The sequence below is a fragment of the Nanorana parkeri genome, unplaced genomic scaffold (genome assembly GCF_000935625.1).
Source record: "Nanorana parkeri isolate BGI_ZX_2015 unplaced genomic scaffold, ASM93562v1 scaffold31, whole genome shotgun sequence".
Lineage (NCBI taxonomy): Eukaryota > Metazoa > Chordata > Amphibia > Anura > Dicroglossidae > Nanorana > Nanorana parkeri.
The window spans coordinates 212,284-225,612 of NW_017306299.1; the positions used below are offsets into that span (position 1 = coordinate 212,284).

The 13,329-nt window shown below is 45.6% G+C and overlaps 1 protein-coding gene across 2 annotated transcripts in view; it reads right to left on the reverse strand.

The window, feature by feature from the left end:
- Positions 1 to 5,732: 5,732 nt before the first annotated feature.
- ACBD3 (acyl-CoA binding domain containing 3) overlaps positions 5,733 to 13,329 on the reverse strand; it is a 30,896-nt gene continuing 23,299 nt past the window's right edge. Inside the window, exons 5-8 of one of the 2 annotated variants that reach the window (XM_018568380.1) lie at positions 12,403 to 12,577; positions 11,165 to 11,357; positions 8,389 to 8,673; positions 5,733 to 6,723 (exon numbers count right to left, since the gene is read on the reverse strand). In XM_018568380.1, coding sequence (XP_018423882.1) covers positions 6,512 to 6,723; positions 8,389 to 8,673; positions 11,165 to 11,357; positions 12,403 to 12,577 — 865 coding nt within the window. In that variant the 3' untranslated portion in view covers positions 5,733 to 6,511. Of the gene's footprint in view, positions 6,724 to 8,376; positions 8,674 to 11,164; positions 11,358 to 12,402; positions 12,578 to 13,329 lie in introns of both variants that reach the window. The other variant, XM_018568372.1, reaches the window with a different exon arrangement.

Genomic DNA, 13,329 nt, shown 5'->3' on the forward strand with positions numbered 1-13,329 from the left:
ATGCCTTTAAAGGCTCTTTGATGGAAAAGGTACCGGTGAGGGTCCAGGTCTCCAACACATCCATGCACATTAGAGGAGAGCCTTTAACAAGGGCACAGTAGATCAATGTGGAAGCCAGGCAATTATCATTTTCCAAAGTCAGCCAGTGCTCCTGAATTCCTTTCAGCCATTTTCCATTAGATCCCTTCCAATCTTATGCCTGCATGCGGTCAGAGAGATTTGGATGAATGCCAGTGATTGCCAGGCTCTATACAAAGCTCTGAGTGTGTAAAGTAATAGAGTTTAATTACCATCCTGAGCACTTGTACCAACTTCAGTGAAATCATGCTTGGCAGCCATGCTGCTTTTATAAACACTTGCCAAGTACTAGCCGGGTCAGGGGGAGGTAGAAATGTCTTTATGTTGCCTCGAAGGCACTTGATCTAATGAATGATTATATGATGGTGTGTGACTTTTCCATCACACCTCAAGGACTAATCTGTTTTGGTGCTCGGATAGAATCTCTCAGGCCTCGTACACACTGGATTCAGCTGGTATAAAAGCCTTCCCATTAGAATCTGCTTAACATTCTGAAACTGTTGAAGCCTTTAACGTCTCTGTGTCTACAATATGGAGATAACATTTACTGCACAACAAAGACGGTATCAATCTACTTTCCCATTTGACATCTAATAGCAGCTGACACTGAGGTCTGTGTCTTTACAGCTCCTGCCCTTGCTAACAGTCAGGGTCCAATCAATCAAAGTGGTTTCCAATCATATAATCACTTGGTCAGCTATGAATTAGTGATCACATGGCAGCAGGAGCAGAATTCACAAAAAAAAATAACTTTTAAGCTGGCCATACACCTTACAATTATCTGCAGATTTTCTATGGTCAGATGGAAAAGGTGGAACAGATTCCTCCATCTAAGCTGTATGGATGGAGTAATCTCCACCCGGGCCATTCTGTTGCACGTTTTCCATCTGACCACAGAACATCTGCAGATAATTGTAAGGTGTGTGGGCACCTTCAGATGGCAAATGCTTATTCAGCCTGAAGATAGCAGTGCAACTCTGTTCAATACTGTAATTGTAAGCTATAAAAACATCAGCAGAGAATGTATTAAAATGTGCCAAATAAAAGCACGTGTCCTTAAAACAAAAAATTATATAAAAATGAATATAAGCTGCAGAAGTCAAATGTAAAAATGACTAAAGTTCTATTCATATTAAGTGATTGCTGAATTTGACCCGGAGATCCAGGATGTAGTGAGTCTGGTCTCAAAAATGTAAAGCAACTGTCAGCTCTGCTTGCAGCATTCTAAACAAACCTCCCCTCTACAAGCCCGTACTGGCGTGCGCGCCCCTCCCCTCTACAACCCGTACTGGCGTGCGCGCCCCTCCCCTCTACAACCCGTACTGGCGTGCGCGCCCCTCCCCTCTACAAGCCCGTACTGGCGTGCGCGCCCCTCCCCTCTACAACCCGTACTGGCGTGCGCGCCCCTCCCCTCTACAAGCCCGTACTATTGTGCACGCCTCCTATAAAAGCCGTACTAGTGTGCACGCCCCTTCTATACAAGTCCATACTAGTGTGCACCCCCCTTTCTATACAAGTCCATACTAGTGTGCACCCCCCTTTCTATACAAGTCCATACTAGTGTGCACCCCCCTTTCTATACAAGTCCATACTAGTGTGCACCCCCCTTTCTATACAAGCCCATACTAGTGTGTGTGCACGGCCTAACTTCCTCCAAAGAAGGCAAGTGATCGGTTACCTACTATACACAATCACAGTGTAGAGACTTCAGATCCACCATCTGCCGCTCAGAACCCAATAAAACCTCTACAACATCCAATTGTGAAATCAAAAAGGAGAAAATGACGGTTTTAATGAAGATAAACATTTTGCTTCATAAGAATTTGATTTACAGTGTATGACAATCCTTCTGGTCAGACAACAGAGAGATGAAATATCAAAACACACAAAAGAATAGGAAATATACAGAGAACTGTCATTATAGGGTTAAATATATTCATCTCGAGAAATCTCATTCTTAAATTGCACTTGTATTACGGAACAGCTTGAAGGCGGCCGGGCAGGAAAATCACACCAAGGCTACAGAGAGCTCACGAGGAAAGAATAAAGATGGTGGGACAGTAACAATCAGTAATTGGCATTCAGTTATAAAGAGTGCATTGCCTACCTGTGACTCTTCTATACAGAGGAGACAGAGCGTACCTAACCTCACAAATGTCATTCAGTGCAGCTTAGCAGGTGTGATGGCTGCATTCGTTTTCTTTGTTTCAGGCTACAAACATTTTCGGCAAGTACAGAAACTACCGGTGGAGCTTGCCGGGAATTCTGTGTCCTTTTAACTTCCTGTAAGCTGATCAGACATTAAAACCAATCTTATTATTGTATCTACAAACTACTAATCCCATAACCTCACGTGTACTGATGCTGAACAAAAGGCAGAATTTCAGCCTGGGTTGGAGTGTTGAAGTCCAGTCTGGGTGATAACCATGGCCCAGTCAGTAGATCTAATGTGAGCAAACCCACCCAGAGACAGGAAGTGTGTTCACACAGGATTACCGGGGAAATAAGAAAGCTAATGCGGTCACCACCTTCAGCTGCAATATACACAACATTGTGTTCTTGGGTTTAGATGTCCTTTAAGGCTTGCCTGTGTCATTTACCCCTTCCTGTGAGTCCAGGCTGCCATGGACACACCCCCTAGGCTAGTGTCATCATAGACAGCCAGGACCAGTGTCATCCAACCCCTTCCTGTGAGCCCAGGCTGTCATGGACACACCCCCTAGGCTAGTGTCATCATAGACAGCCAGGACCAGTGTCATCCAACCCCTTCCTGTGAGCCCAGGCTGTCATGGACACACCCCCTAGGCTAGTGTCATCATAGACAGCCAGGACCAGTGTCATCCAACCCCTTCCTGTGAGCCCAGGCTGTCATGGACACACCCCTAGGCTACACTCGCTGCATAGGAACTGGGCAACATTCAAAGCAAAGTTGAAGACCACACATCACCCAAAGCTGGAAAAGTGGACCATGCGACTGCACAGAAGACACCTAGAATTCATGAATGTATCCCTCCAATTTTTTTCAAGGTCACTGCTGGGTTAAAGACTGAAGTGGTCAGGGAACATGGAGATGATCTTTAAAGGTTCAGTTACAAGTGTCCTTGCTAGTAAATCTCTCTGCATTTCATAACCGTGTCTAATGTGCCCTTGCCTCATACTCTAATATGACCCATACAAGGTACCCGTCATTGGCTCTACCCGCTAGGCTACCACAATCCTTTTGTGAATGCAGGCACGATTTGCAATGATCCATTCCCGATGTGCTAGAGGGCAATAAGTAGCACTTCTGACTTCCCCGAATCACCAGTTATCTCCCACTGAGCAGACCTGCATCCTTCAAAAGAGAAGAATGATTGGTTGTGCCCGGTGACAGTTGCAGTGGGTTCAGCCCATCATTCTTGGGGAGATATCTGGGATAAGCCAAGAAAAACCCCCCCCCTCCATGCACAAAACAATCTGACTGAACAATCTCCTTTATATTCGCCGATGTAAATTGAGAACCTACTTAAACTATCCGATTACTTTAATCGGATCAGGGAGGAGGACCTTACAGAATATAGTCAGCTTGTGACACATAGGGTGTAATCCGATTCTAAATGGACAGATGTTAGTTTACATCAGATTCCCCATAGACCAACAGCAGTGACATCCGTGTCTTGACGCATATCCTCTCCTGATCAGCCCGTGTTAAAGGGGACTAACTGTGTAGTACAACCCCCGCTGAAGAGCCTCCGACCCCCCATCTATTTATACAGCGCTTCACACAGTGCACATTCACATCAGTCCCTGCCCCCCAGGAGCTTACAATCTAAGGACCTTATTTTAAATTTAGACGGGCCAATTAACCTCCCACCATGTCTTTTGGCATGTGGGAGGAAACCAGAGTGCCGGGAGGAAGCCCGCGTAAGTACAGGGAGAACATGCACACTCCAAGCAGATGTCCTTCAGACCCGCTCTCCCCAGTGCTGCAAGGAGGAAGTGCTAACCACTAAGTGCCACTGTGTTCCAAAGGACCCCAGAAAAACTGCCCCACCACCAGCCAACAGATGGCAAAGAAATCCGCAGATACTTCATCAGTCAACTTCCAGCATCTAACTATGACAAAGGATTGTTTTAGGCTCCAATACTGAGAGCGTGTAACCTTTCCAGTCCCATATTATGGACAATGGAGGGTGGGAAAGGGGGACAGAGACATAGGACATTCATGTGTATTGACCAAAACAGAAAGTGCACAAAAACAGGCAAACACAAAATAAACTTCTACTTCTAGATCACCCCATAGACAGCAGAGTGTGGACACGGCCATCTTCTGCAGGGGGTCATAGCAAGAAATAGAACAAGAAACAATATTTATCTCCGGTAACTGCGAGATTTAGTGACAGAACATGAACAAAGTAGATGAACAAATCCGTCAGACCCGGAAAAATAAAACCGCGGTGACAAGCACACAACTTCGCGGATCGCGCATTTCTATTGAATAAACGTGACATTAGTGCAACGTGAATGTGTATATCGTGGAGAATGACTGCAGCACAATTCCTCAATCCCGTCTACTTCTAAAGTTGCCCCATATACAGGCTGATTGGGGACCCGAAAATGTTCTCTCACACCTAGCGGTGACCAATCTGTGCCAGAAATGTGACAGTGCAGATTTCCTCCACCCATATCAATCGGATCAACAGCGAGCATACCATGCACACGTTCCAATGAAGAGTTGCAGCTTCCATCCCAGAAGTTTCTTCATATGAGCTACTCGTATACCGTAGATGGAGGATACAAACGATCAAAAACGACCTTCAGATGTGGCGGCTGCATTCGTTTTCTTTTTGTCCTTTATTTCACCTGGTGATCCTGCCAGTAACACGCTTCCTGTCTTAGGACCACACACTGCATCTATGGAGGAACAGTGTTGTGTCCTATGACATGGACTTCAAACACCTTCTCTTCTCCATTACAGAACAAGGAGTAGCCTTGTAGTACAGAGCTAGCTGGGAAGGCCGGCGAGACTCTTCAATATTTTAATTTAGCTCACAGGAAGTTAAAAAGGACACAAGATCTCTGGCAGGATCAACAGGTATTTGTAGAAAATAGACTTAGCCAGAAAAAAAGAAAACCAATGCAGCAGCCACATCTCAGGACTGGTAAGCTGCACATAAATATCTCTTCTTGGGTGTATATACACTTGTAGGGCCCATTCACACCACATCCAGATCATCTCCAGACTAGACCCTTTCCAGACCCTTAAATGCACCCTAATGTATCCCTATGCTATTTCTGGCCTCTGTTCACACCAGTGCAGACCAGACCAGAAAAATACTGCATGTCTGCTCTGGAATGCACGGGAACTGCAGGCAGGTTGATAACATTTTCCAGAGCAGATCTGATCCAGAAAATGGTGCCAACCTGCCCTTACTTCACCGAACCATTACCTATTGAAGGCGAGGGTTTCCTCTTTGGGTCAAGTCAGGGAGCCTTGGAAATAAATGAGTCGCATTCGAAATATTAGAGAATAATTATTATTACAAACCATAATTCATTGGATTAATATCAGATTCACAGGGTACATGAGATCATTTCATTTGCGTACCAGAAACATTTTTTTTTAGATACGTCAGAATATAAAACTCCTCTGACAAACCAACAGGATCGATATGGCGGGGATACTGCAGACAGGCCGTACGGCATCATACATAGCTATGGGTAATAATAACGGAGAGGAGAAGGAAGAATCAATCATGCAGCAGACAGTCTGGCTATTATCTACCCTGCCCGTATTAAATCTCCAATATTAAGTTAATAAGGATCCCATTCATCCATCCGGCGAGAACCACTTCATTCAGCCACGTTTCACACAAGTCTCCAAGCCCGGGTCCACAGTTCAATCAGAAGAGCAGCCGTATCTTATCTCATCGTCCAGAACCGCTCCCCCTTCAGTACAGAATTTCCAAAGAGAATTATTATGGATGCTTTTCGTGTCATTCGGGTCTTCAAAGCAAGAGAGACGTTATACACACCAACACCAGAAACAGACAGGAATTCTTCATGAGCCAATGTACTTTCCCGCCGATACACCATGCCACTCCCACGCGCAACTTCCTGCTCCTCCTCTGCGGATCAGAAAACTCCAAAAAAGGGGCTTAATTAAAAAAGATGGGAAAAAAAAATGTGATAAAACTTCCGTACAGGAGGATGAGTTGCGGGCGAAGTTAAATTCCAACGCTTCGACCCTTCCACTGTCAGGAGGCTCGATGGAACCGAAAGGAATAAACTGCGCTGGGCTGAGTTAGTGTTGCACTAAAGCGGGGTCAGCCACCAAATTTGACAGGAAGATGAGAGATGGAGGGACAACACTGACTCGATGGGATACAGCAAAAAGTGTTCCACTCTCTGCCTAAGCCCGGCCCGTGGCCTTGGCCTCCACCCCCCTCACCCTTTATCTGGTGTAGTACACTCTGTAGTAGACAGACTTTGACCTCCACAAGGAGTAAGAGTTGTCAAATTTAAGCAGATAGACCCCCCTGCCGGGGTACTGGTGACTTCCAGCGTAAACCTCCTCGTGACAATCCCGCCTGTAGACCGGCACTATTTCATCCACTTGAGGCTTACTGGAATTCTTCTTGGTTTTCTCTTCGCTGTTCGGGTTCTCTGTGAAGAAAAGAAGACGATTAACCAGATACATCGAGGAAGATTTTACTGCTCATCATAGTGGCAAATTCATACGGTTATCCAATAAATGGTTATCCAAGGTCAATGTATAGAGTGCGCAAATCCAGAGGCACAGGACAAGAGGACCTTCAGCTGCATATGAAAGCAAGGCGGCTTTACCATCAGTATAGAAAAGGCTTCTTTACAGTAAGAGAGGTTAAGCTGTGGAATGTTTACCACATGGTGGATTCAACAGCTCGAGAGAGGTTGGAAAGATTTTTCTTATCCACTCATTCATCCCCTCCCCCGACATGGCAAAATTGGCAGCAACTGTGGCCCCTTGAGATCAATTCCATACTCAAACGCATTTTTTTTTAACCCAAAATTGATTATTTTCAGCTCTGACTGCTCAAAATATGTTATGTTAAAACTATGGACCGATATGTACCGATACCGAGTATATGGGCGAGAACCCATACCTCGCCCAAATGTTCCGATACCTTCCCTGATAAAGGAATTTCCGGTCAGAGGGAGATTTCCTCTGACCGGCAGTGCCGTGAGGGAACATGGAGCCAGCTTCCCGGCCAATCAGGAAGCCAGGCGGTGGGTAATGACTCTCCATCCGGCTAACTGATTGGCCGGGAAGACAGCTCCATGCTGTTTGGCTAGCTCCATGCTGATTGGTTGGGAAGCCGGCTTCACAACAAATCAGCATTGAGCTGGCTTCCCGGGCAATCAAGAAGCTGGGCAGTGTGTCACCCTGTTAAAGGATGTGTAATTCTATCTAGCCACTCCTGAGATTTGCACAGCCCTGCCACAGAGCAACCTGTTATTTCTATACTGTGGTAAAGTAATATAATCTGGTCATCTCCCATCCCCCACCTGTGACTGGACAATGAAGGAGTAACGTCATACTACCGAGCTCATCCGCCTGCTCATTCTGCCCGCTCCTGCTCTGGGCATGTTCCTTATGATCGTCTGACTGGCTCCTAGTTTAGCCCGACCTATTCCCAGTCTAAGTGCTGCTGTCTCGGGGATTGCAAGAAGCTCATACCAAGTTAAGGTGCATACACGACCTGCATTTAAATCGGAATTAAATTCCACGGTGCGGGTGAACCTTTGGAAAAATGTGCAAGTATGCGCAGCATACATACACATCATGGCACAAAACCTCTGTGTGCCCTCCTCCAGTTGGCACTCCTACTGACGCCTCCACCATCTTTACTGCCACTTATTCCAGGACCCAAGAGCCTCTTCTTCAGCCAGCAATGATGCAACCCCTGAACATGCACCCAGCTCTATTCTCAGCATACTGACCGAGTCCTGATGTACACTGCATGGTGAATTTTTTAGCAAGGGAGACCTAGCATGCCTTCTATTGCCAAAATACTCCTAGAAATGTTTGTAGAGTGGAACTTTAATTCCACCCTAATTACTTCTGAATGAATAGATCATTTGGCATTTGCTTTATATCTGCCCGGAGTTTAGATTTAAATCATTATTAGAAGTGTGTAACTTGTGTGAGGAGCTTTAGAGTGCAGCATGTTAATAAAATAAACCACAATTTGCTGCCATCAGCTGAAAGCATTTGGCCACAACAGTCATCACAAAGCTCTGCAGGCTCTTTGTAAGAGGAAAGTGACAACAGGAGACCTTCCAACCAACCTTCATCCTCCTCCTCCTCTTCGCTGGACTCACTGACGTGAACGCTGACCACTGTGTTTGGGGAGTCTGTCCATTCAAAGTAAACCCCAAAACCAATGTCAAAATTATCTGTGGCAAACTCCCAGAAGAGGTAGGATCCCTCTTCATGTGTGGGGACTCGGACCGTCACCACCTCCCCTCGTCCCACAGTGATCACCGAGTCTGCGTCCTGCCGGATCTTCTCCTTGAAGTCTTTTATCTGTGGCCGGGTCCACATGGAGGGAGCTGCTATCACCGGCGTGTTCTCTGTAGAAGGAAAGGTCACATCATTTTAGGTGCAGATCCCACAAATCGCTGGACACCTTCAGAGAACAAGCCTGGCCATGAGTGAGCTTTTATGGTACATTTCATGAACGAAGGAAACCTTAAAAAAGGAATTTAGGCCTGACCTGCGAAGGTGACAACTCAATCATGCTATTAAATCGTCCGGAGAAAAATGTCACCCTGTGCTGTAAGCTATGCAAATCCACATTTTGTGCAATGGCTACTAGGTGCCACTTGTATGGCTTACACCATAGAGAGTTATTGGTTCCATTGATGAGCAAACAATGGCCACCCCCCAATAATTAATCACTGCTAATTAGAAGGCTATTCGATGCACAAAAAGATAATCCAAAACACACCCATGTAGCTTAGCTATTAAAACTTGTGACATATAGATGTGAGCTTAAAATGTGTATGCAAACCCCAACAATGAACTTCTCCTATGTGCTCCCTTTTGGTCTGTTAAATACATGATAGAGTAAAATACAGAAATCCAGTGCTGACCTGTGTATTCAGTGTAATCAACCCTGCCTAGGTCTCCTCTGAACTACAAACATCTGCCTCCTATATTATGGGAGAGGAGGGGAGAGCTCTTCAAGTCCCAAGACAATTCTTGTTCCTCAGTACAGCAAGGTAAGTGAGATACAGTACTGCGAGTTGTCACCCTAGGACAAGAAGTGTGTTTCCAGGAACATCAGGTGAAAATAAAAGGATAAAAAACCCCGAAAACATTAAACCTTTGCAGCCACCACATCTAAAGATTGGCAAGATGCAATAGATTACATTTTGTTTTTTCAGTTCAGATGACCTTTGAAGCTAACAATCTGTTTAGATCATCTTTAATGCTAGTGATGCTTTGCCACGGCTGCCTGAATACAATAGCGAACAGTGGAGATTCCTCCATCCACGCTGTTAGCACGCATGGGGGAATCGGGTGGAACGAGAGAATTTGAGCCGCGTATATTCAGCACCCTAACACTCGCCACCCTGTAGTCGTTCGTTGCCTCAGAGCTGTGGATGACAAGAACGGCGATAAAACAGTTTGCAATTAGCTCTCACAAGCGCTCTGTGTTCTCCTTTCTACTTTTTATTTACCTTTTGTTCACAATGTCCTGCCAACTTATCTCTGAGGCAACTAACAGCTACCGGATGCTGAGCAATGGTTACAAAGCAGAAAGGGTTCTCCTGAATTCAGTAACTGGGAGAGATCCATGTACTGCACCACCACTGGGGATGAGCAGGATGACTACTCTCTTCATTGTTCTCAGCTCCGAGCTAACTCACGGCTCAGGTTGGCTGGACTAGCAGAGGAGCGCAGTTCTGAGCAGGGAGAGTCTAGTCTTTACCAATGCAGTGCTCTCCCTGTCACAGCTAGTATAGTGATGTCAACAGTGAAAGGAAACAACCAGTCTCCCAGCTCATACAGAACTTGCTGGGGTGAATGGTCATGTATACATACATGTGTAAGAAGTTACTGCACCTTAAGGCTACAAATGCTGCTTTTCACTTGGGATTGCTGAAAACTGGGGCCGGCAGTAAGGCAAACCTCGTGTTCGAGCAAGGCGAGGTAACAGCTTCATTTAAAGCTACATTTGGCTGCACCTGGAGTTCAGTTTTAAAAAAATAAAACAAAATGTTGGCAAAATAAAGCCGAGCTTAGGAAAGCAGGGAGAGGTAAGAGTACGTTAGACTAGTCATCGAGAACGGTTTTCTAGGCTGTGTAAAATAAAACATATGCATTTCAATTAGCTGATCCTAAAGCCCACATCACATGTGACAGGCTCGCCAGGAAACTCCTTCCCTTCTCCAAGTATTGTTTTCATCAACCCTTGAAGGGGGGCTACTCCCGCACTGCAAGGGTTAACCGCTCCTTTGTCTCTAGGTGAACCAAATAAACAAAGATATATTCACCCGAAGCTCTGAGCCGGCTTCTTCATAAACCCGTCCTTCCTACGTCTCTCCCCCTACTCTACAAAGGTTTAAGGTCCCATAAATCATCAATGTCTATACACTGTATACAGGCGCGAGGACGCGGAGGAAAAATGACAATCCTGCAAGATGGGGGAGAGAGGCTGGAGGGAGCGCCGTGACGGCTGGCTGGCTCAGAGCTTTGGGTGAGTATATCTGTTATTTTAGCACCTAGACACAAATGAGAACTTAACCCATGCAGGGCAGGGGTAGCAAAAAAAATTCCTGGAATCCGTCTTTAAGCTTTGGAGTTGCATCTCTGGCGATGTGCCACCAGCTACAGAATTGTCCATCTGACAAGAACTGCAGCCAATGAAATTGTATTTGTTTAATTTACATTTTAGAAAGCATTGATATGTCCACTGCTGTTGTTTTCCTTCACTTCCTGTCCCTGTAATACCAGACAGGCAATACCAATACCAGGCAAAGGCAACTACAACAAGTGATGTCAGAGCGCATGTATATACAGACGTTGCCTGGCTGGGCATTCTCTCTCAGGTCTCACCTTTCGGCCCGTTCTCTAGGATATCGTCGAGGGGATCAGGTTCCATTTCTGTTTCAGTGCCATCTATATGGGGGTGACTCTGACCGTTCACAGAGGGGGTTTCTCCGGATGCCGCTGTACTTCCCTTAGTGGGAGAGTTCACCGGGGAGCCGCTTCCCCCTAATCCTGCCTCCTGTTGTTTCTGTAGTGCAGCCTGCAGGAGAGGAGTAGATGGCTGAAGTGAAAGCTTTATACCACAGCACAAGCAAATCATAGTCCGCTCTTGCAAATCCCATATACACAAGATTTTATTTAGAAGTTACAAATAGACTAAATGATCTTATGAATAGAAAACATCAATAGCACAGGACACACAAAATACAAATCTGGAGAGATTACACTAAGCCTAGTGATCCCCTCCTGCAAATGTAGCGACCACCAGTGAAACCCCCAAACTAGCGGACAGACGTTCCTTGTTCCCATACCCCCTTAAACAGCCCGCCCAACCCTTCTTATTAACCGTTCCACTAACACAGGCAGGTATTAGGGATATGCCTCGTCCTGTGTCACTGACAGTCAAGTCTAGGTATTGAAGCAGTCAATGATGGACATTTTTAGCACTGAATTGTTATAATACTACAGGCCTTACTGCTTGGATCACTTTATTTCTGATTTACTGGTATTCTCTCTCAAAACACAATTGTCATGTTGGGTTGTAATTATTTACATTTCTGGCCTCAGCACCGTAAACACTAAAAAAGGTGCTTGCAGGGAGGGAATACAAGTAAATAACAGCACACACACTATCCCCAACAGGGGAGGCTGCACTGTTATCATAGCCATGAGACTGAAGACTACCAGTGTCCATTCCATTTCCGTAGGGCTTGTTCACACCAAGCGCGGAGCAGATGCAGAGCAGTTACAGAACACAAGAAAACTGCATCCAATGTATTCCAAATGGTATTTTGGGCTCTAGTTCACACCACAGCGTTCAGTTCCGGAGCATGTGGAAAAACTGCAGCATGCCCTGTTTTTTCTGCTCTGGAACGCAGTAAAACGCATTCAATTGCCCCGGAATGCGATGAAAGCCTATTTTAGGCACACACAAAAAACGGCCCAGAACGCATCACAAACGCAGCAAAACACACTGCATTGCATGTGCAGAAACTCACGCAGATCAGGTCTGCATTTGGTGTGAACAAGCCCTTAAAGATGTGCCTGCTCTGGTGTTTGTGATCTCTCAGGATCTGGTGACATACCTGTTGCTGGGCAAGCTGCACTTGGTAGAGCTGTTGCATGTATTGTTGGTAGTGCTGCTCTTGCAGTTGACGGATAAGAAGCTGTTGCTGCTCAAAGTTCCCGGGGTACTGCTGTGCTGCGTATTGCTGGAACTGAACAGCGGTCTGCGAGTTCAGGGCTGCCATGATTTGCTGCCTGCGGGGACACAAAACGTTGTCACACTTACTCCTCCTTTACAATCTACACACAGCTCCAACTACAGGGACAGAAGAACTTCCCCAAACATAATACAAAAAGGATAAAACTTCCACTCTTTATGGCCAGGAGACTTATGTGATCGGAGGATTTTCTCATCGGAAGGTTATACACTTTTCTTTATCACAATGGGATACATTTTGTGTAATACAGAGACAATGTAACTAGGAGATTAGATGTGTATATTGTTCTAGGAAGGAACGCCTCATCGCAGCGTAAATCTATCAGTAATAGATCAAAGGCCAATCACCAGCCAGAGTGATTTCTTTTTGGATTTTGACTGGGAAAGCTGTTTATTGCCATATGGGTACCTCACTTCCAGTCCGGACAGGAAATGTCTTCATTGAGGGCACAGAAAAAGATACAATTATTAGTACAATGGTGGGTCTTCCCTGTCCCTGTGGCAAATGATTCCCCCGTTTTTGTGCGTTACAGGGACAGGAAGTGAGTTCCCCCTTCTGTGGGGTCACAGACAGATATAAAATAAATAAATGTTCACCCTTCCAGTCTCTAACCACGTGTTAGAACATTACTTTTAACCAGCTTTCAATTAAACTGCCCAGGGTTTCAGGCATCCATATCACCTCCGCATACACCAGCACACGCGTTTCACATGTACCCGAGACAAACAAAGGAACACTGGGATATAAATGATTCCAATAGAACACCCGGATGGACCAATAGTCCTGCAA